Source organism: Mus caroli, unplaced genomic scaffold, assembly GCF_978045245.1.
Source record: "Mus caroli unplaced genomic scaffold, Mus_caroli_1 scaffold_4, whole genome shotgun sequence".
NCBI classification, from domain to species: Eukaryota; Metazoa; Chordata; class Mammalia; order Rodentia; family Muridae; genus Mus; species Mus caroli.
In genome coordinates this window covers 97179435-97203005 of record NW_028227259.1, presented here as the reverse complement: position 1 = coordinate 97203005, position 23571 = coordinate 97179435, and the positions used below count along the sequence as shown (strand labels likewise).

At 40.0% G+C, this 23571-nt stretch overlaps 1 protein-coding gene across 2 annotated transcripts; it reads left to right on the top strand.

The window, feature by feature from the left end:
• The first annotated feature begins 20120 nt into the window (after positions 1–20120).
• LOC147005204 (PRAME family member 8-like) lies at positions 20121–23022 on the top strand. Of its 2 annotated transcripts, XM_085836210.1 has the most exons (3): positions 20121–20407; positions 20851–21441; positions 22455–23022. In XM_085836210.1, the coding sequence occupies exons 1-3, from the start codon at positions 20121–20123 to the stop codon at positions 23020–23022; spliced, it is 1446 nt and encodes a 481-aa protein (XP_085692336.1). The 2 variants fall into 2 exon arrangements, with proteins under 2 accessions (XP_085692336.1, XP_085692337.1); XM_085836211.1 differs by lacking the exon at positions 20851–21441.
• The last annotated feature ends 549 nt before the right edge of the window (positions 23023–23571 follow it).

Here is a 23571-nt window from a genome sequence, read left to right as displayed (position 1 = left end):
TTGTTTTGTTTTGTTTTGTTTTTATCACAATTGCTATTAGTACAGATTGAGGTCAGAAATAGTGATTCCACCACAAGTTCTTTTATTGTTCAGAATAGTTTTTGCTATCCTAGGTTTTTTGTTATTCCAGATGAATGTGCAAATTGCTCTTTCTAACTCTGTGAAGAATTGAGTTGGAATTTTGATGGGGATTGTACTAAATCTGTAGATTGCTTTCGGCCAGATGGCCATTTTTACTATATTAATCCTGCCAATCCATGAGCATGGGAGATCTTACCATCTTCTGAGATCTTCTTCCATTTCTTTCTTCAGAGACTTGAAGTTCATATCATAAAGATCTTTTACTTCCTTATTAGTGTCACACCAAGAAATTTTTTTTTCTTTTTTTTTTTTAAGATTTATTTATTTATAAATAAGTACACTGTAGCTGTCTTCAGATACACCAGAAGGGGGCGTCAGATCTCATTATGGATGGTTGTGAGCCACCATATGGTTGCTGGGATTTGAACTCAGGACCTTTGGAAGAACAGTCAGTGCTCTTACCCGCTGAGCCATCTTGCCAGCCCCACACCAAGAAATTTTAAATTATTTGTGACTAATGTGAAGGGGGTTGTTTCCCTAATTTCTTTTTCAGCCTGCTTACCCTTTGTGTAGAGGAAGGCCTCTGATTTCTTTGAAATAACTTTCTTTATATGAAAACATTGCAGATGTCTTCAGACACACCAGAAGAGGACTTCAGAGCCTATTACAGATTTGAGTTAATTTTATATCCATCTACTTTGCTGAAGTTGTTTATCAGGTTTAGGAGTTCTCTGGTGGAATTTTGGGGGTCTCTTAATTATACTATCAAATCATCTTCAAGTAGTTTTAGTTTGACTTCTTCCTTTCTAATTTGTATCACTTTGATTTCTTTTGTTATCTAATTGCTCTGACTAGGGGCTTGGAGTACTATCTTGAATAGGTAGGGAGAGGGTGGGCAGCCTTGTCTAGTCCTTGATTTTAGTGGGATTGCTTCAAGTTTCTCTCCATTTAGCTTGATGTTGCCTACAGGTTTAATGTATATTGCTTTTACTATTTTTAGGTAGGGGTCGTGAATTCCAAGACTTTTATCTTGAAAGTGTGTTGGATTTTGTCAAATGCTTTCTCAGCATCTGATAAGATGATTGTACTATTTTTTTCCTTTGAGTTTGTTTAGATAGTGAATTACAATGATGGATTTCCATATATTAAACCATCCCTACATTTCTGGGATGAAGCCTACTTAATCATGATGTGTTCTTGGATTCGGTTTGCAAGAATTTTATGGAGTATTTTTGTATTGATATTCATAAGGGAAGTTGTTCTGAAGTTCTCTTTCTTTGTTGGGTATTTTTGTGGTTCAGGTATCAGAGTAATTGTGGCTTCATAGAATGAATTGTGTAGAGTACTTTCTGTTTCTATTTTGTGGAATAGTTTGAGGAGTATTGGTAATAGGTCTTCTTTGGATGCCTGATAGAATTCTGCACTGGTAGAATACCTGGTCCTGGTCTTTTTTTTTTTTTTTTTTTTTTTTTTTTTTTGGTTGGGAGACTATTAATGACTGTTTGTATTTCTTTAGGAGACATGGGAATGTTTAGATCATTTATTTGATCCTCAGTTACCTTTGTACCTGGTAGGTATCTAGGAATTTGTCCATTTCATACACATTTTCCAATTTTGTTGACTATAGGCTTTTGTAATAGGATCTGATGATTTTTTTGGATTTCCTCAGTTTCTGTTGTTAGGTCTCCCTTTTAATTTCTGATTTTGTTAATTAGGATACTGTATCTGCACCCTCTAGTCAGTCTGACTAAGTGTTATCTATTTTGCTGAATTTCTCAAAGAACCAGCACCTCATTTGGTTGATTCTCTGAATCGTTCTTTTTGTTTCACTTGGTTGATTTCAGCCCTGAGTTTGACTATTTCCTGCTGTCTACTCCTATTGGGTGTATTTGCTTCTTTTTGTTCTAGAGTTTTCAGTTGTTATATCAAGCTTCAAGTGTATACTCTCTCCAGTTTCTTTTTGGAGACACTCAGAATTATGAGTTTTCCTCCTAGTACTGCTTTCATTGTGTCCCATAACTTTGGGTATGTTGTGCCTTCAATTTCATTAAATACTAAAAAGTCTTTAATTTCTTTCTTTATTTCTTCCTTGACCAAGTTATCATTGAGTAAAGTGTTGTTCAGCTTACAAATATATGTGGGCTTTCTATTGTTTATGTTGTTATTGAAGACCAGCCTTAGACCATGGTGATATGATAGGATGCATGGGATTATTTCACTCTTCTTATATCTGCTGAGGCCTATTTTCTGACCACTTACATGGTCAGTTTTGGAGAAGGTACCATGAGGTGCTGAGAAGCATGTACATTCTTTTGTTTTAGGATAAAATGTTCCCTAGATATCTGTTAAAAACCATTTGGTTTATAACTTCTCTTACTTTCACTGCATCTTTGTTTAGTTTCTGTTTCCATGATCTGTCCATTACTGAGAGTGAGGTGTTGAAGTCTCCCATTAATATTGGGTACAGTGCAATGTGTGCTTTGAGCTTTAGTTAAGTTTCTTTTATGAATGTGGGTGCCCTTGCATTACTAGCATAGATCATTCAGAATAGAGAGTTCTTCTTGGTAGATTTTTCATTTGATGTATATGAAGAGTCTTTCCTTATCTTTTTTGATAACTTGAGGTTGGAAGTTGACTTTATTTAATATAAGAATGGTTACTGCAGCTTGTTTTTGGGACCATTTGCTTGGAAAATTGTTTTTCAGTCTTTTATTCTGAGGAAGTGTCTGTCTCTGTCACTGAGATGGGCTTCCTGTATAGAGAAAAACGGTGGGTCCTGCTTATGTATTCAGTCTGTTAGTCTATGTCTTTTTATTGGGGAATTGAGTCCATTGATATTAAGAGATATTAAGGAAAAAAGATTGTTGCTTCCTGATATTTTTTTGTAAGGGATGGCATTATGATTCTTGGTGGTTACCTTCTTTTTGGTTTGTTAAAAGAATATTATTTTCTTGCTTTTTCTAGGGTGTACTTACCCACCTTGTGTAGGACTTTTCCATTAATTATCCTTTGAAGGGCTGGATTTGTTTACAGATATTTTGTAAAAAAATTTTTGTCATAGAATATCTTGGTTTCCACATCTGTGGTTATTGAGAGTTTAGTTGGGTATAGTATTCTGGATTGGCATTAGTGTCCTCTTAGTGTCTGTATGATGTCTGCTCAGGATCTTCTGCTTTTCATAGTCTCTGGAGAGAAGTCTGGTATAATTCAAATAGGTCTGCCTATACTTGACCTATTACTTGACCATTTTCCCATACTGCTTTTAATAGTCTACCTTAATTTAGTGCATTTGTTGTTCTGATTATTATGTGCCGGGAGGAATTTCTTTTCTGGTCCAGTCTATTTGGAGTTCTGAGGGATCATGTATGTTCATGGGCATCTCTTTCTTTAGGTTAGGGAAGTTTTCTTCTATAATTTTGTTGAAGATATTTACTGGCCCTTTAAGTTGAATATCTTCATTCTCATCTATACTGTATCTATATCTATAATCCTTAGATTTGGTCTTCTAATTGGGTCCTGGATTTCCTGGATGTTTTTAATTAGGATCTTTTTGCATTTTGCATTTTCTTTGATTGTTCTGTCCATGTTATCTATGGAATCTTAGCATCTGAGATTCTCTCTTCCATCTCTTGTATTCTGTTGCTGATACTTGCATCTATGTTTCCTGATTTCTTTCCTAGGACTTCTTTCTCCAGAGTTGCCTCCCATTGGGTTTTCTTTATTGTTTCTACTTCCATTTTTAGATCTTGGATAATTTTGTTCAATTCCATCACCTGTTTGGTTGTGTTTTCCTGTATTTCTTTAAGGGATTTTTGTGTTTCCTCTCTAAGGACTTCTACCTGTATAGCAGTGGTCTCCTGTATTTCTTTTGTTGTTGTTGTTGGGTTTTTTTTTTGGGAGGGGAGGTTGGTTTTTCGAGACAGGGTTTTTCGGTATGGCCCGGGCTGTCCTGGAACTCACTTTGTAGACCAGGCTTCCCTGGTCAGAAGTCAGAAATGTGCCCGCCTCTGCCTCCCAAGTGCTATATTTCTTTAAGTGAGTTATTTTTTTAAAGATTTATTTATTTATTATATGTGAGTAAACTTTAGCTGTCTTCAGACACTCCAGAAGGGAGTTAGATCTTGTTACAGATGGTTGTGAGCCACCATGTGGTTGCTGGGATTTGAACTCAGGACCTTTGGAAGAGCAGTCGGTGCTCTTAACCACTGAGCAATCTCACCAGCCCCCAAATTGAAGTTTTTTAAATTAAAGGATCAGTAAATATCTTCACCAAAATTATAGAAGAAAACTTCCCTAACCAAAAGAAAGAGATGCCCATGACCATACAAGAAGCCTACAGAACTCCAAATAGACTGGACCAGAAAAGAAATTCCTCCCAACACATAATAATCAGAACAACAAATGCACTAAATAAAGATAGAATATTAAAAGCAGTAAGGAAAAAAGGTCAAGTACCATATAAAAGCAGACCTATTAGAATTACGCCAGACTTCTCACCAGAAACTATGGAAGCCAGACGATCCAGACAGACCCTAAGAGAACACAAATGCCAGCCCAGGTTACTACACCCAGCAAAACTCTCAATTACCATAGATGGAGAAAGCAAACCATGCCAAAACCATATTCACACAATACCTTTCCACGAATCCAGCCCTTCAGAGGATAATATTGGAAAACACTAACACAAGGATGGAAACTACACCCTAGAAAAAGCAAGAAAGAAATCCTTCAACAAACCTAAAAGAAGACAGCAGCAAGAACAGAATCCCAACTCTAACAACAAAAAATAACAGGAAGCAAAAATTACTTTTCCTTAATATCTCTTAATACCAATTAGACTCAATTCCCCAACAAAAACATAGACTAACAGACTGGCTAAACGAACAGGACCCAAATTTTTGCTGCTTACAGGAAACTCACCTCAGGGAAAAAGACAGATACTACCTCAGGGTAAAAGGGTGGAAGACAATTTTTCAAACAAATAATCTGAAGAAACGAGCTGGAGTAGCCATTCTAATATCAAATAAAATCGGCTTCCAACCCAAAGTTATCAAAAAAGACAAGGAGGGACACTTCATACTCATCAAAGGTAAAATCTTCCAAGATGAACTCTCAATTCCAAATATCTAGCTCCAAATGCAAGAGCATGTACATTCATTAAAGAAACTATAGTAAAGCTCAAAGCACATATTGCACCTCACACAATAGTAGTGGGAGACTTCAACACCACGCTATCATCAATGGACACATCCTGGAAACTCAAGGGGGAAATCAACCAAGTGGAACCAAAAAGAACCATTCAAAGAATCCACCAAACCACTAGCTGGTTCTTTGAGAAAATCAACAAGATAGATAAACCCTTAGCCAGGCTCACTACAGGCCTCTGGGCCAGTATCCTAATTATCAAAATCAGAAATGAAAAGGGAGACATAACAAGAGAACATGAGGAAATTCAAGACACCATCAGATCCTACTACGAGAAGCTATACTTAACACAACTGGAAAACCTGGATGAAAGGGACAAATTTCTAGGGAGATACCAGGTACCAAAGTTAAATCAGGATTAGGTTAATGACCTACACAGTCCCATATCCCCTAAAGAAATAGAAGCATTCATTGATAGTCTCCCAACCAAAAAAAGCCCAGGACCAGATGGGCTGTTTGGTGCAGAATTCTATCAGACCTTCAAAGAAAACCTAATTCTGACTCTCCTCAAACTATTACACAATATAGAAACAGAAAGTACTCTACCCAATTCATTCTACAAAGCCACAATTACTCTGATACCTAAACCTCATAAAGACCCAACAAAGAGACAGAACTTCAGACCAATTTCCCTTATGAATATCGCTTCAAAAATACTCAATAAAATCCTCACTAACTGAATTCAAGAACACATCAAAACAATCATCCATTATGATCAAGTAGGTTTCATCCCTGGGATGCAAGGATGGTTTAATATATGGAACTCCATCAATTTAATCAACTATATAAACAAACTCAAAGACAAAAACCACATGATCATCTCGTTAGATGCTGAGAAAGCATTTGACAAAATCCTACACCCCTTCATGATAAAAGTCTTGGAAAGATCAGGAATTCAAGGCCCATACCTAAACATAATAAACACAATCTACAGGAAACTAGTAGCCATCATCAAACTAAATGGAGCAATCCCACTAAAATCAGGGATTAGACAAAGCTGCCCACTATCTCCCTATCTATTCAATATAGTACTCAAAGTCCTAGCCAGAGCAATTAGACAACAAAAGTAAGTCAAGGAGATACTAATTGGAAAGGAAGAAGTAAAAATATCACTATTTGCAGATGATATGATAGTATATATATATATATATATGTGTGTGTGTGTGTGTGTGTGTGTGTGTGTGTGTGTGTGTGTGTGTGTGTGATCTGAAAGATTCCACCAGAGAACTCTTAAACCTGATAAACAGCTTAAGTGCGATGGCTGAATATAAAATTAACTCAAACAAATCAATGGCCTTTTTCTACACAAAGGATAAACAGGATGAGAAAGAAATTAGGGGAAAACACCCTTCACAATAGTCACAAGTAATATAAAATACCTTGGTGTGACTCTAAATAAGGAAGTAAAAGATCTATATGATAAGAACTTCAAGTCTCTGAAGAAACAAAATGAGGAAGATCTCAGAAGATGGAAAGATCTCCCATGTTCATGGACTGACAGGATCAATACAGTAAAAATGGCTATCTTGCCAAAAGCAATCTAAAGATTCAATGCAATCTCCATCAAATTTCAACTCAATACTTCAACAAATTAGAAAGGGCAATTTGCAAATTCATCTGGAATAACAAAAAATCTAGGATAGCAAAAACTCTTCTCAATGATAAAAGAACATCTGGTGGAATCACCATGCCTTAACTAAAGCTGTACTACAGAGCAATTGTGATAAAAATTGCATGGTACTGGTACAATGACAGACAGGTAGATCAATGGAATAGAATTGAAGACCCAGAAATGAACCCACACACCTATGGTCACTTGATCTTTAACAAGGGAGCTAAATCCATCCAGTGGAAAAAAGACAGCATTTTCAACAAATGGTGCTGGCACAACTGGCGGTATCTTTTAGAAGAATGCGAATTGATCCATTCTTATCTCCTTGTACAAAGCTCAAGTCTAAGTGTATCAAAGACCTCCACATAAGACCAGAGACACTGAAACTAATAGAGGAGAAAGTGGGGAAAAGCCTCGAAGATATGGGCACAGGGGAAAAATTCCTAAACAGAATAGCAATGACTTGTGCTCTAAGATCAAGAATTGACAAATGGGACCTCATAAAATTGCAAAGCTTCTGTAAGGCAAAAGACATTGTCAATAAGAAAAAAAAAGGCCACCAACAGATTGGGAAAGATTTTTCACCATGCTAAATCTGATAGGTGACAAATATACAATATATACAAAGAGCTCAAGAAGCTGGACTCCAGAAAATCAAATAACCCAATTTAAAAATGGGGTTCAGAACTGAACAAAGAATTCTCAACTGAGGAATACGGAATGGCTGAGAAGTGCCTGAAAAAATGTTCAACATCCTTAATCATCAGGAACATGTAAATCAAAACAACCCTGAGATTTCCACCTCACACCAGTCAGAATGGCTAAAATAAAAAATTCAGGTGACAGCAGATGCTGGCAAGGGTGTGGAGAAAGAGAAACACTATCCAGGCATGGTGGCACATGCCTTTAATCCCACCACTCAGGAGGAAGAGGCAGGAAGTTTTCTGAGTAAGAGGCCAGCCTGTTCTACAAAGTGAGTTCCAGGACAGCCAGGGCTACACAGAAAATCCCTGTCTTGAAAAACAAAAACAAAACAAAACAACAACAACAAAAAAAGCCAGGCGTGGTGGCACACACCTTTAATCACAGTACTCAGCAGGCAGAGGCAGGCAGATTTCTGAATTCAAGGCCAGCCTGCTCTACAGAGTGAGTTCCAGGACAGCCAGGGCTACACAGAAAAACCCGGTCTCAAAAAACCAAAAAAAAAAAAAAAAAAAAAAAACTCCTCCACTGCTGGTGGAATTGCAATCTTGTATAACCACTCTGGAAGTCAGTCTGGAGGTTCCTCAGAAAATTGGACATTCTACCGGAAGATCCAGCAATATCTCTCCTGGGAATATACCCAGAAGTTCAAACTGGTAATAACAACACATGTTCCACTATGTTCAGAGGAGCTTTATTTATAATAGTCAGAAGCTGGAAAGAGCCCAGATGTCTCTAAACAGAGGAATGGATACAGAAATTGTGGTACATTTACACAATGGAGTACTACTTAGCTATTAAAAACAATGGATTTATGAAATTCTTGGACAAATGGGTGTATCTGGAGGGTATCATCCTGAGTGACGTCACCCAATCACAAAAGAAGTCATTAGATATGCTCTCACTGATAAGTGGATATTAGCCCAGAAACATAGAACACCCAAGATACAATTTGCAAAACACAAGGAAATCAAGAAGAGGGAAGACCAATGGGTGGATACTTCATTCCTTCTTAGAATAGGGAACAAAAGACCCATGAAAGGAGTTACAGAGACAAACTTTGGAGCTAAGTTGAAAGGATGGACTATCCAGAGACTATCCCACCTGGGAAACCATACCATAATCAGCCACCAAACACAGACACTATTTCATATGCCAGAAAGGTTTTGCTGAAGGGACCCTGTTATAGCTGTCTCGTATGAGGCTATGCCAGTGCCTGGCAAACACAGAAGTGGATACTCACAGTCATCTATAAGATGGAACACAGGGCCCCCAATGGAGAAGCTAGAGAAAGCACCCAAGGAGCTGAAGGGGTCTGTAACCCTGTAGGTGGAACAACAATATGAACTAACCAGTACCCCCAGAGCTCATATCTCTAGATGTATATGCAGCAGAAGATGGCCTAGTGGGCCATCACTGGGAAGAGAGGCCACTTGGTATTGCAAACTTTTTCTTTTCCTTTCTTGTCTGTCTTTTTTTTTTTTTTTTTTTTTTTGATTTTTCGAGACAGGGTTTCTCTGTGTAGCCCTGGCTGTCCTGGAACTCACTCTGTAGACCAGGCTGGCCTCGAACTCAGAAATCTGCCTGCCTCTGCCTCCCAAGTGCTAGGATTAAAGGCGTGCACTATCACACCCGGCTGGTATTGCAAACTTTATATACCCCAGTACAGGGGAATGCCAGGACCAAGAAGTGGGAGTGGGTGGATAGGGGAGCAGGGTGGAGGGAGGGTATAGGGAACGTTCAGGATAGCATTTGAAATGTATATAAAGAAAATATCTAAGAACAAAAGAAAACAACCTGTTCTTAAGACTAAAGCTCACTTTAAGGAGACAATGGCCTTCTCCATGTTTCTGGTTCTCTCATAATCCAGGGAACTACAGCTCCCAACTTCCAAGCTTCTAGAATTGTATTCTCTCTCTTATCCAGTCTAGATATTGAGAACCTTTTCTGTATTGAACCCCAGCACCCATTCTTTATGGTTGTCTCTGTGAAACTGTTTCCATCTATAACCCAGGCTACACTTAAACAAATGAAGAAGATCCTGTCTCTCCCTCCATGTGTAGTATGATTCTTCAGCTTGACTAGCTCTGGTGACATCATGTGTACACAATGTCCAAAGTAGTCCCTTCTTCAGGTTTCCCTAGTACGGGCTGAAGAAATGGTTCAGGAGTTAAGAGCACTATGGATACAGCACTGCCATGTGAATGTTGGGAAATAAACCAGAGCTGTATGTCAGAGCAGCCAGTGCTGCTAAGTGCCCAGAGATAGCTCCAGACCCCTTTCTTTGCTTTTCCTTTACTCAAAATATTTTTCCATACAATGTGTTATTATTAAGGCTTCTCCTACCCCAACTCCTCTGAGATCTTCTCTACCTTCACTCCATCTCAATCCACACCTTTATGCCTCTCCTAAGAAAAGAAATAGCCACTTACAGAATCCTGAGACAAAGCCAGGTGCAGTAGAATACAAGTGTAATCCCAGCACATGGGAGGAGGCAGGAAGACTTCCAGCCTGGTCTACTATGTGAGTTACAGAACAGTCTGACTTACAACGAGACCATGTCTTGGAAAGAAAACAAAAAATAAGCAAATAAACAAAACAGAAATCAAAAAGAAAAGAAAGACATACTAGTTGGGAGAGACCCAAAAAGAAGAAGAAACAAACAAACAAATAATTAAAAACAACTAAAACTATCCCTTACAGATAAAGAGCACAATCAAAAACAGAGGAAAAACAGTAAAAACAGGAAATTTGCAGCCTCGCTATAAAAACAAAGGAACTGTAATTTAAAAGCAAAACAAAATAAATAAACAAAGGGGCCTGATACATTCTTCTCAGACAAAAGCTTTAAAATGCCTTTGAGTTTCTTTGTTTGGCACCAACTGCTGGACATTCAGCCTCTCCTTAATAGTGGGATTTGCTTCCACGTGGAGATTCCAATTGACTGGAGTAGTGTTTCATCTGTAAGTTTTCATGGATTGGAGATAGCTTCTGTGTTGGGAATGGGAACATGTATCTACTTCTTCTCTCAACGCTGTCATGTGATGTGGTACAGCTTGTGCAAGCCATATGTGTGCTGCTTCAGCCTCTCTGAGTTCATATGAGCATCAGTTCTGCTGTGTTTTAGAAGGCCTGGTGTCTTCAGATGAGGGAGAGTTGCTATGAACAGAGTTGAGCAAGTGTCTTTTTGGTATTGTGGGTCCTCTTTGGTTATATGTCTAGGAGTGGTAAAATTGGTCTAGAAGGTAGAGAGTTTCTCACGTTTCTGAGAAACTGTCAGATTTATTTCACTAGTAGTTGTCCAAGTTTGTACTCTCACCAGCAATGGGAAAGTGTTCCCCTTTTTCCATAACCTCCCCAACATGAACTGTCAGTTGTGGTTGTGATCCCAGCCATAATGATATATGCATAATGGAATCTCACATCATTGGGATTTGCATTTGTCAGATGATTTGGAATGTTGAACATTTATTTAGGTGCTTCTCAGCATGTAGAGAATCCTCTGTTGAAATATTCTGTATAATTCTATAGTACCCCATTTTTAAATTGAGGTATTTGGTTGGTGGATATCTAATGCTTTGTTGTATTTATAGGGTTTTCACCATTTATAGTGATATCACCCCTCTGTCAGATGTGGGTTGGTGAGGATGTTCTTCCAATCTTTAGGCTGCAATTTTGGCCTGCTGATAATCTCCTTTGCCCTATAGAAGCTTTTCAGTTTCATCAAGTGCCATTATTCATTGCTGATCTTTTTTTTTTTTTTTTTGGTTTTTTCGAGACAGGGTTTCTCTGTGTAGCCCTGGCTGTCCTGGCACTCACTTTGTAGACCAGGCTGGCCTCGAACTCAGAAATCCGCCTGCCTCTGCCTCCCGAGTGCTGGGATTAAAGGCGTGCGCCACCACGCCCGGCCTCATTGCTGATCTTATTGCCTGAGCTATGGGTTTCTGTTCAGAAAGATATCTCCTGTGTCAGTGTGTTCAAGACTAATCCCCCACTGTAGTGGATATTTCTGGTTTTCAACTTGACTATATCTGGAATGAACTGCAATCCAGAATTGGAAGGCTCACCTGTGATCCTGATCTTGAAGCTGGGAGATATAAGATTCTGCCCTGGATCTTGGCATGGAGATCTTGAGGCATAGTGGCTATGAATCTCAGGAGACTAAAGCAAGGAGATCTATAAATTCAAGGACATCTGGGGCAAAGTAAGTTCCAGATTTAGGTGTGGTGGTACACACCTTTAATCTGGGCCACACCTTCTACTGGAGACTTACACAAAAGTGGAAGAAGAAAGACTCTCTCTTCTGTCTGCCTGTGGGACTGAGCAACTGCTAGATCCTTGCTTGGACTTCCATTCTCATCTGCTGCTGACCATAGTTGGGGAGTTGGACTACAGACAGTGAGTCGTCATCAGTTCCCTTACTATACAGTGATCACCAGTAAGTTCTCTAACTCTAGAAAACCTGGACAAGTACATCCACTTTCGCTTGTGTTAGATGCTGTGTATCCATTTTTATGTTGAGGTCTTTGATTAGTTGGATTTGAGTGTATTGGAGGATGATAAATACAGAGCAGCTTGCTTTCTTATACATGCAGATATCTAGTTAGACAGGCACAATTGAATAGGGATGATTTCTTTTTTACAATGTCTCTAGCATTTTCTGTTAAAAGTCTAGTGTCCATGCTTGATAGCTGTCTGTGTTGATTTATTTCAGGTCTTCAGTTGTATTCCATTGATCAATCTATCTGTTTTACTGCCAATACCACATAGTTTTCCTTATACTATGGGCATGTAATACAACTTCAGATCAGAGATGGTGATACTTCTAGGAATTCATTTATTGTAGAAAATTGAGGTCCTTGGTCTCAGTCCAATGGTTGCCTGTGAATGGCTGCAATTGTCTCAGGTTCTAGTAGAACCTCTCAGAGGACAGCCATACCAGGCTCCTTTATATAAGCACATCTTGTCATCAAAAATACTACAGGTTTTTGATGTCTGCTGATGGGATGGATCTAAGGATCCCTGTTCCTGGATAGCCCTTTCTTCAGGCTCTGCTCCAGTTTTTGTCCCTGTTCTTCCTTTAGACAGGAACAATTTTAGGTTAAAATTTTTGAGATCAGTAGCTGGGCGGTGGTGGTGCAAACCTTTAATCTCAGGTCTTTGGATGTAGAGGCAATCGGATTTCTGAGTTCAAGGCCAGCCTGGTCTACAAAGTGGGTTCCAGAAGAGCCAGGGTTACACAGAGCAACCCTGTCTCGAAAAAAAAAATTTTTTTTAGATGGGTGTGTGGCACCTTCCCTCAACTGGAAGCCATGCCTAGCCACTGGAGGTGGTCTCTTAAGGTTCTGTCTACCCTCTGTTGCATATTTCATATTGAATTTTATTGTTTGCTTGCTTGGTTATTTATTCTTTGATTGATTTCTTTATTCTCCTTTTTGCTCTTGATCTTCTTGGTATGGATAATATTCTGAGACAACATGGTTGTTCTTTAGCTAGGGATAATTTAGAATTTCAATTCCCAGGGATCTTCTTGCCTTGGTCTTCCTGATGGAAGGATTACTATGTGAGCCACGACACCTGGTTATGTTTTCTTCATTTGTGACCAGCATGCTTCACAGAGAAATTCACCTGGGAGCCGTAATATGTCCTTGAAATTACTTGCACAAAACCATAAAATACCATTGTAAGAGGACATGACAAATACATGCAGAACCTTTGGGGCCTCCTTGTAGGAATTTGGCAAGAATTTGACATTGGGCTAGGACAGTGAAGTAGGCTCATATAAGAATATTTATCTTGGGACTTTGTTTGTTTGTTTTTGTCAATAGATTTTTTTTTTTTTTTTTTTGGTTTTTCGAGACAGGGTTTCTCTGTATAGCCCTGGCTGTCCTGGAACTCACTTTGTAGACCAGGTAGGCCTCGAACTCAGAAATCCGCCTGCCTCTGCCTCTGCCTCCCAAGTGCTGGGATTACAGGCGTGCGCCACCAGGCCCAGCTGTCAATAGAATTTTTATTGGTTATTTTACTTATTTGCATTTCAATGTTCTCCCCTTCCCCAGTTTGTCCTCTGAAAACACTCATCCAAACCCCTTTCTCTTTGTTTCGATAAACGTGATCCCATAACCACCCACTACTGACTCTCCACCCTGGCATCCCCTACACTGGAGCATCAAGCCTTCACAGGACTGAGGGCCTCTCCTCCTATTGATGCCCAACAAGGCCATCCACTGACATACATGCAGCTAGAGCCATGGGTCCCTATATGTGGATACTTTGGTTGGTGTTTCAGTCGCTGGGAGCTCTTGGGTTGTGGTTGGATGATATTGTTGCTCTTCCTATGGGGCTGTAAACCCTTTCAGCTCCTCCAGTTCTTTTACTAACATCTCCATTGGGGACCCCTTACTCTGTACGTTGTTTATTGCCTTGTTTGTTCCTTGACCTAAAACTGACTGTATACTTTGCATGTATTTAGATTGGTATAAAAGCAGACTAGAGAAAAGTGAATCTACTTCAGCCTTAGCACTGTTTGGAGTCATGTTATATGTTGTCTAATGGTCATTGTCTTTTCAATCATCATTCCCAACCTTGAGACCCTATTGCCTGACAGAGCTGCCTTGATCACATTTTACAGTTATTATCAGTTCTGGAATAAAGAGGTGAGCTTCATGCTTTGCCAATCTTCTACTATGGTAACACTCAGAAAGCAGAGGCAGGAGGATGCCTTCATCCACCTTGGAGGGAATTCTGTGGTGTAACTCCAGTAGTACAGTCCTTGCTTGGCTTTCACATTTTAGGTTATAAATCACTGCACGATCTAGACAAATGGGGCATGCCTGTGTTCCCAGAACATGTGAGTCTGAATAGAGGCTCATAAATCCAATGGTATCTTTGCTGTAATAGATAATGTGAGGCAAGCCTGTTCTATATTAAAATATTTCCAAAACAAGTTAAAAAGTGTGTCAGGGAGAGACATGACATCAATGATAATAAAAAGTTGGAGCAGGTTTTAGAAAGGAAGTATCACTGGACATGGAGAGATGATCAGGGTTTAATGGGCAAAGAGAAAATCTCTAGGATTAGGAGATTTTCAGTATACCTGATATTTGCAGAACACAAGTGTGATTGTGGCTTGGAACTACCTTTAGCTTCAGTGTTTCTGGAATCCTCTTCCCTTTCCTAGACTTAATAAGCACTAGGACAACATGCAGACACACACACTCACACAGAGACCTTGGATGATTCATACCTAAAGGGGAAAGGCTCAGGGAATCCTGTAGAAGAGAACAAAGAAAGAGGGATAGAGTCAGAGGGAATGGTGGACATCAAGGAAGCCAGAGCATCTTAAAAGGAGGAGAACTAATACAGAGAGAGAGACTAAAGTAGACTAAAGTAGAATTCTCAGGGCTTATGTGGGTCTATTCCACATGGGGTATCAGTGTTGAGACAAAAGTAGACACAAGCTCCCATCCCAAACCCAGAAATTATTGAAAACCATTTACAAGTGAAAAATTAGTTTTCTCAAATGGACTCTCCTTGAGGGTACAAATCTCATTCACATGGGCAAATCTACAGGCCAACACAAAGTGAACTCAGAGGCCTCTTTGGGGGTCCTAGGTCTCATAATGTTTTCTCAGACCTCTTGGATTTTTTTGGATTTGCTTTTTAATTTAATTCTTTTTTTTTTTTTAATTTACCTTACATCCCCCACTAACTGTTCTTTTCGAGGTCAGACCCTAGTACACTACTTCTAGGTACTTTCTTACCATGTTCTCTGAGTACATGGAAGTTCCCTGGGTATCCCCACACCCTGGTACTTTTAGTATTTTTAAGGCAGGGCATATCCTCTCCCACTGAGGCCAGGCAAAGCAGCTCTGCTAGAAGAACACACCCCACAAACAGGCAATGGCTTCTGAAGTGGCCTTCACACCAGTTGTTAGGGGACCAATGTGAAGACCAAGCTACAAATCTCCTACATTTGTGTGGGGAGGCCTACGCCCAGCCCATGTTCTCTTTGGTTGGGGTTTCAGTCTCTGAGAGCCCAAAAGGTCCCGGTTAATTTACGCTGTTGGACTTCTATAGAGTTTATCCCCTTTGGGTCCTTTGCTCATATATTAGGGCTACCAATTTTGTGTTTTTATTGGATTCTTGTATGTGTGATCCTGTCCTGTATCTATATGTATTCCTTGTGGTTTTTCATTGGCTCTTTATCCTCCATTTCTTTGTTTTGTCATATTCCAATATGTAACAGTTACCTAGGTCTTTTACTTCATCAACGTCCTCATATTTTTCCCAGATCCCAAAAATGTGTTGGTGGTCTAGAAACCACTAGAGCTGAAGTGGTTTCTCTCCTTAAACCTGTGGGTCCCATTGCTGAATTCAGGCTTGGTATCAAGTGCCATTGATCACTGAGGATCTCACAGCCTAATAAGTAAGCTCCCTTAAAGTTTTTTCTTAGAAAACACTTTTTTGTTCCATTTTTTTGTTTTTAGTTTTTTTCAGACAGAGTTTCTGTTTAACAGACATGGCTGATCCAGAACTCAATGTGTAGACCAGACTAGCTCAAACTCCAAGGTCCACCTACATCCTTCCTCAATTCTGAGATTAAAGGCCTATTGTAGCATCACTCACCTAACTAGATTTTGTTTTTATTTGGTTTGGTTTGGGTTTTGAGAGTGTTTCTCTATTTTAGAGCCCTCCCTGTCCCACACTTTAATCTGTAGATCAGTCTGGGGTCTAAAGATCCAGCTCCTTCCTTGCCTCCAGGGTGCTGGAATTAAAATCAGGTGCTACCCCACCCAGCTCTGCCTTAATTGTAAAACACACCCTTAGTCAATAGGCTTCACTGGTTAAGAATTAGCTACTTAGATAAAACTAGCCTTGAATTTACTGTGCCCAGTTTACCTTTGCCTCCAGAATGCAGGGATTAAAGGTGTTTGCCACCATTCCTTTTACAAACTTAATTCTCTTAAAGATTTAGCCTTGAGTGGTGGCACACGCCTTTAATCCCAACCCAACACTTGAAAGGCAAAGGCAGGCACATTTCTGAGTTCAAGGCTAGCCTGGTATACACAGTGAGTTCCAGGACATCCATCTATCTTGGAAAACAACAACAAAAAAAAAAACCCAAAAAAACAACAAAACAAAACAAAAAAGGTTTTGTTCTCCATGTTTTGGTGTTTTTCCTGCATGTGTGAATGTTCGGCACATGAATGCCTGGGGTCCAAGAAGGTCAGAGGGAGTTTTCAGGTTTCCAGAAACAAGTTGCAGATCAGTTCAAGACACCATGTAGGTGCTCAGGATAGAATATAGAAGTGCTCATTATTGGGGAGCAAAATCTTCAGCACATGTCCCACTCCTGATTTCATCTTGGGCAAGCATTCTGGTCAGATCCTACCTGACACATTATCTGTTTTCTGGCAGCCAAAGGCAACATCTGCCTCAGACCCTCCAATTTCTGTTTCTCTTTAGGTCTATTTAGAAGTAGACTCAAATGTAAGCTCAGGCTGTCCTTCTATTTACAATAAGGCTGAGGACGGCTTTGAATTGATTCCCCTGCTTCCAGCTCTTGAACTGTGAGTTTCCAGGCAGAGCCATTATGTCTGCTGCATACAGTGCTGGAGAGAGGAATGGCTGCATACTGGGTAGCTCCCTACAAACTGAGTGCACACCCAGCACACTTGGACACTGTTAATGGAATCAGACCATGCTCCTTCCTCTAACTTTTGTGTAGGTGCTACTGCAGTTTATTGAAAAAGCACCCAATTCAGGCCTTGAGCTCCAGAACATACTCCTGTCTATTAAAAACCCTTTGTCCAAAATCCAGTGACAATAATATCGATGAATTATTTTCTGTCTATTATCAGCAATAGATTAAACCCTGATCTGAGGCAAATCAGATTGACTTTGTGCACAGGAATAAAATTGGCCCAGGTGTGGTGTTTCTCAACATTAATTCTAGTAACAAGAAGAATGCCTGACACAGGAGGATTGCTAGAACTTAGAGTTTGGAAACAACCCTGGCTTCACAGCAAGACCCAGTCCTGTACCAAACTCAAAACTATGTAATAATGAAGCAAATGAAAGGAAAAAATCCACAAATTCAGTGATGTGTTATTAAGTAATAAATGAAATGTTTGAGGGATGTTTTGGTATGGAGGTATTCTCACAGAAAGCTCTAATGCAATGAATGAAATGGTTGGATGTTACATATAGAATTAAACGGGTGGAGTTTAACCATCTAATCCAATTCGAGTTTGAGGTTGAATTATATGGCTGCAATAGGAAGGGTTATTGAGAGAGGCTTCAGTGGGGACAGTAAACATTCAGAGATCTGAAGATTGGATAACTGCCTGGGTTGTCTAGGCCTCAGCGACCTATCTTCAGTACTCAGAACTTGTATGTAATTGGTTTCCCTAGGGTTAAGCAGTTTGATGTAGAACATTTTAAATTCCAAGATAGTAGAGGAAATTTCATTTTCTGTTTCTTTAGTAAAACATATTGAAGATCTTGGATTTCATTCCCAATAAAGTTTTAGCCTCATCTCCAAATTTTTTTTTTTTTTGGTTGTTTTCAAGACAGGGTTTCTCTGTGTAGCCCTGGCTGTCCTGGAACTCAGTCTGTAGACCAGGATGGCCTCAACTCAGAAATCAGCCTGCCTCTGCCTCCCCAAGTGCTGGGATTAAAGGCCTGTGCCACCATGCCTGGCTCCAGTCTATTTCTATGATAGGTTATATACTTCATTAGTGTGCATGTTGCTCTGGGTTAGCTGAAAATCAGACCATTCTGACTAATTCCTTCATATTTCCTTTCACTGAAATGAAGGTCTTTATGTTTTTGTGAGACCCTGGCTCATTTTGTAGCCCTGTAGACCATGTAACATTTATCATCTTTAACGCCCAGTAGCTGGAATTACAATTGCAAGTTACACAAATATCTTACCTTGGTCTTTGCTTTAGATCATTTTCACACAGCTGTGTTTTTTGGATAGGGTCTGCATTTGGAAACAAGGAGAGCCAGAAAGTCCATAGTAGGAGCCCACAGATGTTATCTTCCTTACTGGGAATTCAGTATGGATCGGCAACACAAGAACTTTTTGTATTATTGTTTATTTACTTGTTTGTTTTGTTTTTTGTTTGCTGGTCTGGTTTTTTTATTTGTTTTTTCTGTTTCTTTTTTCTTTTTATTTTTTAAGATTTATTTATTACATGTAAGTACACTGTAGCTGTCTTCAGACACTCCAGAAGAGGGCGCCAGATCTCGTTACGGATGGTTGTAAGCCACCATGTGGTTGCTGGGATTAGAACTCTGGACCTTCAGAAGAACAGTCGGGTGCTCTTACCCACTGAGCCATCTCACCAGACCCTTTTTTCTTTTTATTATTAAAGTTAATTTCTCTTCAACTAATTTTTACAATCCAGTCATTATTCCCTTCCTGGTCTGCTGTTTAATTGTTCCTCATCCCATTCTTTCTCCTCATTCCCTCCCCCTTTTGATAATTTTACTTATTTACATTTCAAATGTTATCTCTCTTCCAGGTTTCACCTCCACAAACCCCCTCCCATGATGCATTCCCTTTACTTCTAAGACATTACTCCCCCACCTACCCACACACTCCTGCCTCACCCTTCACTATGACAATAAGCCTCCAAAGGACAAGGGGCCTCCTCTCTGAAATAAGCCATTTGCTACATATGTTATGAGGAACCAGAGACCCACTCATGTATGCTCTTTGTTTGTAGACTTAGTCCCTGGGAAATATGAGAGGTCCAGTTAGTTGATGTTGTTTTTCTTCCTATGAGGTTGTAATTCCCTATATCTCCTTAAATCCTTCCCTATCTCTTCCATTGGGGTCCACATGCTCAATGCAATAGTTGCCTGTGAGTATCTGCAGTTGTCCTAGAAAGGTGGTGGCACAGCCTCTCAGAGGACAGTCATATGTTGACAAAAGGAATAGTTTTTAGGTTTGGTGTCTGCTTATTTTATAGATCCCAAGATCCCAGTCTCTCAAGAGCCTAATCTTCAGTCTCTGAACCATTTATTTTCCATGTTTTTCCTTTAGACAGGAACAATTCTAGGTTAAAATTTTTGAGATGGGTGAGTGGCCCCTTCCCTCATTACGAGCCATGCATATCCACTGGGGTGTCCTCTTCAAGTTCTATCTCCTCTATGTTCCATATTTCAGCTAGGATCATCTACTGGGTCCTGGGAATCTCTCCCATTTTGGTTCCTTTCATTCTTTCCTTTTTAAAGAAAGGGTAACACATAAAAATATTTTGACCCAAAAATTATGTGTCCATTAGAGTACTAGAGAGGCTCCCATGATGCCAGTTTGGGAATCTGTCTTTAAACCACCAGTTTAGGATACAGAGATAAATTGATGTCTCTAGCACTGTAACTCTAGAGCAGTAATTCAGAAACTAAATGGTTAATGTGGTGGTGAGGAAGTATTATAAAGTTGTCTTGAATATGTATTCTTTTCTAACTGCTTTCCCAGAAGCCTTCTTCCTGAAGATCTGAGAAGATGAGTGGTCAGACCCCACCCACACTCCAGAAGCTAGCAAGGGAGACACTGCTGAGAAATGAGGCTTTGGCCATATCCTCTCTGGAGGAGCTACCAGCTGTGGTCTTCCCGCCACTGTTCCAAGAGGCCTTTGCTGGCAGACTCAACAAGCTCATAAAGGCAATGGTGGCAGCCTGGCCTTTCCACTATCTCCCTGTGGGGCCATTGATACAGACACATAACCTGGAAACCTTGCAAGCTCTGCTAGATGGAGTAGATATGATATTGACAAGAAAATTTCACCCCAGGTAAGCAATATCCAAGTATTGTATATGGGAGTATAAAGAGAACACAGTAGACATTGCCAGGGAGAATGGCTTTGTCCTAAGTCTTAGATGCTTCTGATTGCATAAACAAGCAGAGATACAAGTTTCTTGAAATCTACTGTTTACTTGTAGAGAGCACAGATGGATATGGATTAGACTTGAATATGGACTAGAGTAGACTTAGCCTCACAGTAGAATGAGCCTATCCCTGGCCTTCCTAATAATAATAATACTAAGGAGAAATACTGTTTATCTTAGTGAAAGAAAAGTATTCAACTGTACAGAGGCCCAGGAAACTTCTGTAGCATGCCTGAGTCCACCTTGAATATCAGGTGATTAAAAAGCAAACACCTTAGCAGGGAGGAGAGCTGAGTTTAGATACATGTAGCAAGATGACTGCTGATATTCATATGTTTCACCCACAGGAGGCCAAAACTTCAGGTTCTCAACATGAGAAATGTGGACCATGTCTTCTGGGAGAAATGGGACGATGCAAATGACAGTGACTCTGATGCAGAGACCTTGGATGAAAAGCAAGTAGTGAAGGTCCCTCGCAGATATGCACTGAGGCAGCGTCTGAAGATCATAGTTGATCTGACAATCTGTTCCCAATTCAATGAACAAAAAACATATTTCTTGAATTGGGCCAAGCAGAGAAAGGGGTCCATAAATTTCTGCTGTACAAAGATGAAGATCTGGGATGCACCAGACGAAGTTATCAGAGAAATCATGAATGTTTTTCATCTAGAGCACATTACAGAATTAGAACTGTATACCGACTGGACTCTGTTGCGGCTGGCACATTTTGCTCCCTACTTTGGGCAGATGAAAAATCTTGAAAAAGTCTTCCTGGCACCACTCCACAAGAATACCTCCCCTATTATGAATATAACAAGGGCCACAAAAGTCAAGTGTATCAAAAAGATTATTTCTCAGTTTTCCAAATACAACTGTCTCCAACATGTCTTCATGAAACGTGTCCATTTTCTCAAAGACCACCTGAATCAGATCCTAGGGTAAGCAAGTATGGAGACCTGGGTCAGTCACCAAAGCAAATCTGTCTCTCTTCTCTTAAGGATCAGTGATACATAATGCCTGCCACTCACTAGGAACAAAATTTAGATACTCATAAGACTCTGAAAGTTATGTCTTGTTTCCATGTATACTGAGATATACAAGGGAAAATTTACAAGTTAATTCAGTGTCTCAATAAACAGTCATGGAATACAGAAGTGAGTTAGTGTAAAGAGGAGGTCAGCTCTAGTAAGCATGGGTTGTAATTCTTCATCAATCATGCCCAACCAATCAAATGCAAAGGGACCAGCAAGGGGAGTGTGTAGTAAGGTTTCAGGGTACACATCAGCACAGTGTGAACATGAGCTATATGCTCAGATCTGGGGGAACAGCCTTCTATCTTTGCCCAGTTCCCTCGGATACAATGTTTTGAGCCCAAGTAGCACTGAGTGTATGGGACAAGGAGTATTAACATGGCCTGAAAATTAGAGGCAGCATGACTGCAGAGGGAATGATAGAATGCAGATTCAGAGTTCACAGAAAATATCAAAATACCGTCGGGGGTTTCTTGGGTTGGAAGTTCTTCTGTGTGCTTTCGTCTTCTTCTTCTTTTTTTTTTTTTTTTTTTTTTTTTTTTTTTGGAGACAGGGTTTCTCTTTATAGCCATGACTGTCCTGATATTCACTTTGTAGACCAGGCTGGCCTTGAAATCAGAAATTAACCTCCCTCTTCCTCTGGAGTGCTGGGATTAAAGGCATACACCATGCCCAGCTTCTGTGTGCTTTCTTAGCTTAAATGATGAATTGGTTTTCAGCTTGAGGGTGAGGCCCAAGGGTGAACTGTGGGATTGACATGGCTGAGCAGTTTCCAACAGGAAGCATCATAGATGTTGTCCTTGATCGTTTATTTAAAATAACCTTGGGGCACTTGGTTCATTCTACCACTGTGTACATCCCAGCCAAACCTTTACAATACCACTTACCAGATATAACCCTCTGGTCTCCTCTATCCCTAGGTGCCTGAGGATGCCCTTGAAGACCCTCTCCATCACTCACTGCGTAATTTCACAGACAGACTTGGATTCCTTTTCCTGCTGTCACAACCTTTTTAAGTTAAAAAATCTGGAAATCAGAGGAGTGACATTATTTGATTTTGAACTTATGCCTCTGAGAGGTCTCCTAGGAAAACTGGCAGTTACTCTTGAGTCTCTGGATTTTCAGTGGTGTAGCATGAAGGACTCCCAGCTCATTGTCCTCTTACCTGCACTCAGTCAATGCTCTCAGCTCAACCAGATCAACTTCTACAGCAATGACTTCTCCATGGCCATCTTGAAGGACCTTTTACAGCACACAGCCAACTGGAGCAAGATGAATGTGGAACAATACCCTGTCCCTCTGGAGTGCTATGATGCATTGGGTATTGTCTCCAGAGAAAGATTTGTCCAACTTTGTCAGGAGCTCATGGATACCCTGAGGGCCAAAAGAGAGCCTAAGAGCATATCTTTTGCAACAAATGTCTGCCTTAATTGTGGCAGGACCTGTGTCTATGGCCAGGGGGCAAGACTTTGTTCTTGTTTGCAGTAAACATGGATACAAGACTTCTAAATAGGAATAAATGACATGCTTGGGACACATCTCTCATCCAGGGTGCTCAGAGACTGTGACTTCAGACTTCCCATATGGTTAGAAGTAAAGAGATATACAGTGACTGGGACCCTGAATGCTTAGATAGAAATGTGGACTATTCCAATAGATTGTTGGACCAGGGGCGTGATGGAGTCAGAAAAACAGTTTGGCATTTATATGTGGCTTCTGCCCAGACAGTATACAGAGATGCTTTTTGTGTACCTATAAACCTGGATGATGTCTCCCTGGGGTCTTGGACTTTTACCAACCTTACTACCAGGTCCAGTGTCAGGAAGATAGAATGGGTCCAGGATTGGAAAGACACTGTTTTTTTATGAACGAAGCAAAATTCCAGGTCAATATGTATAAAATAAAAGTTTTCTTGGCACATCTTTCCCTGGTCTCTTGCCTGGGCTACATGTATAACACTTTTGTGTGGCTGATCAGTTATGTGCACAAAACATTTACATTAATGTGAGGAAGATAAACACAAATCTTGTGAAGGGG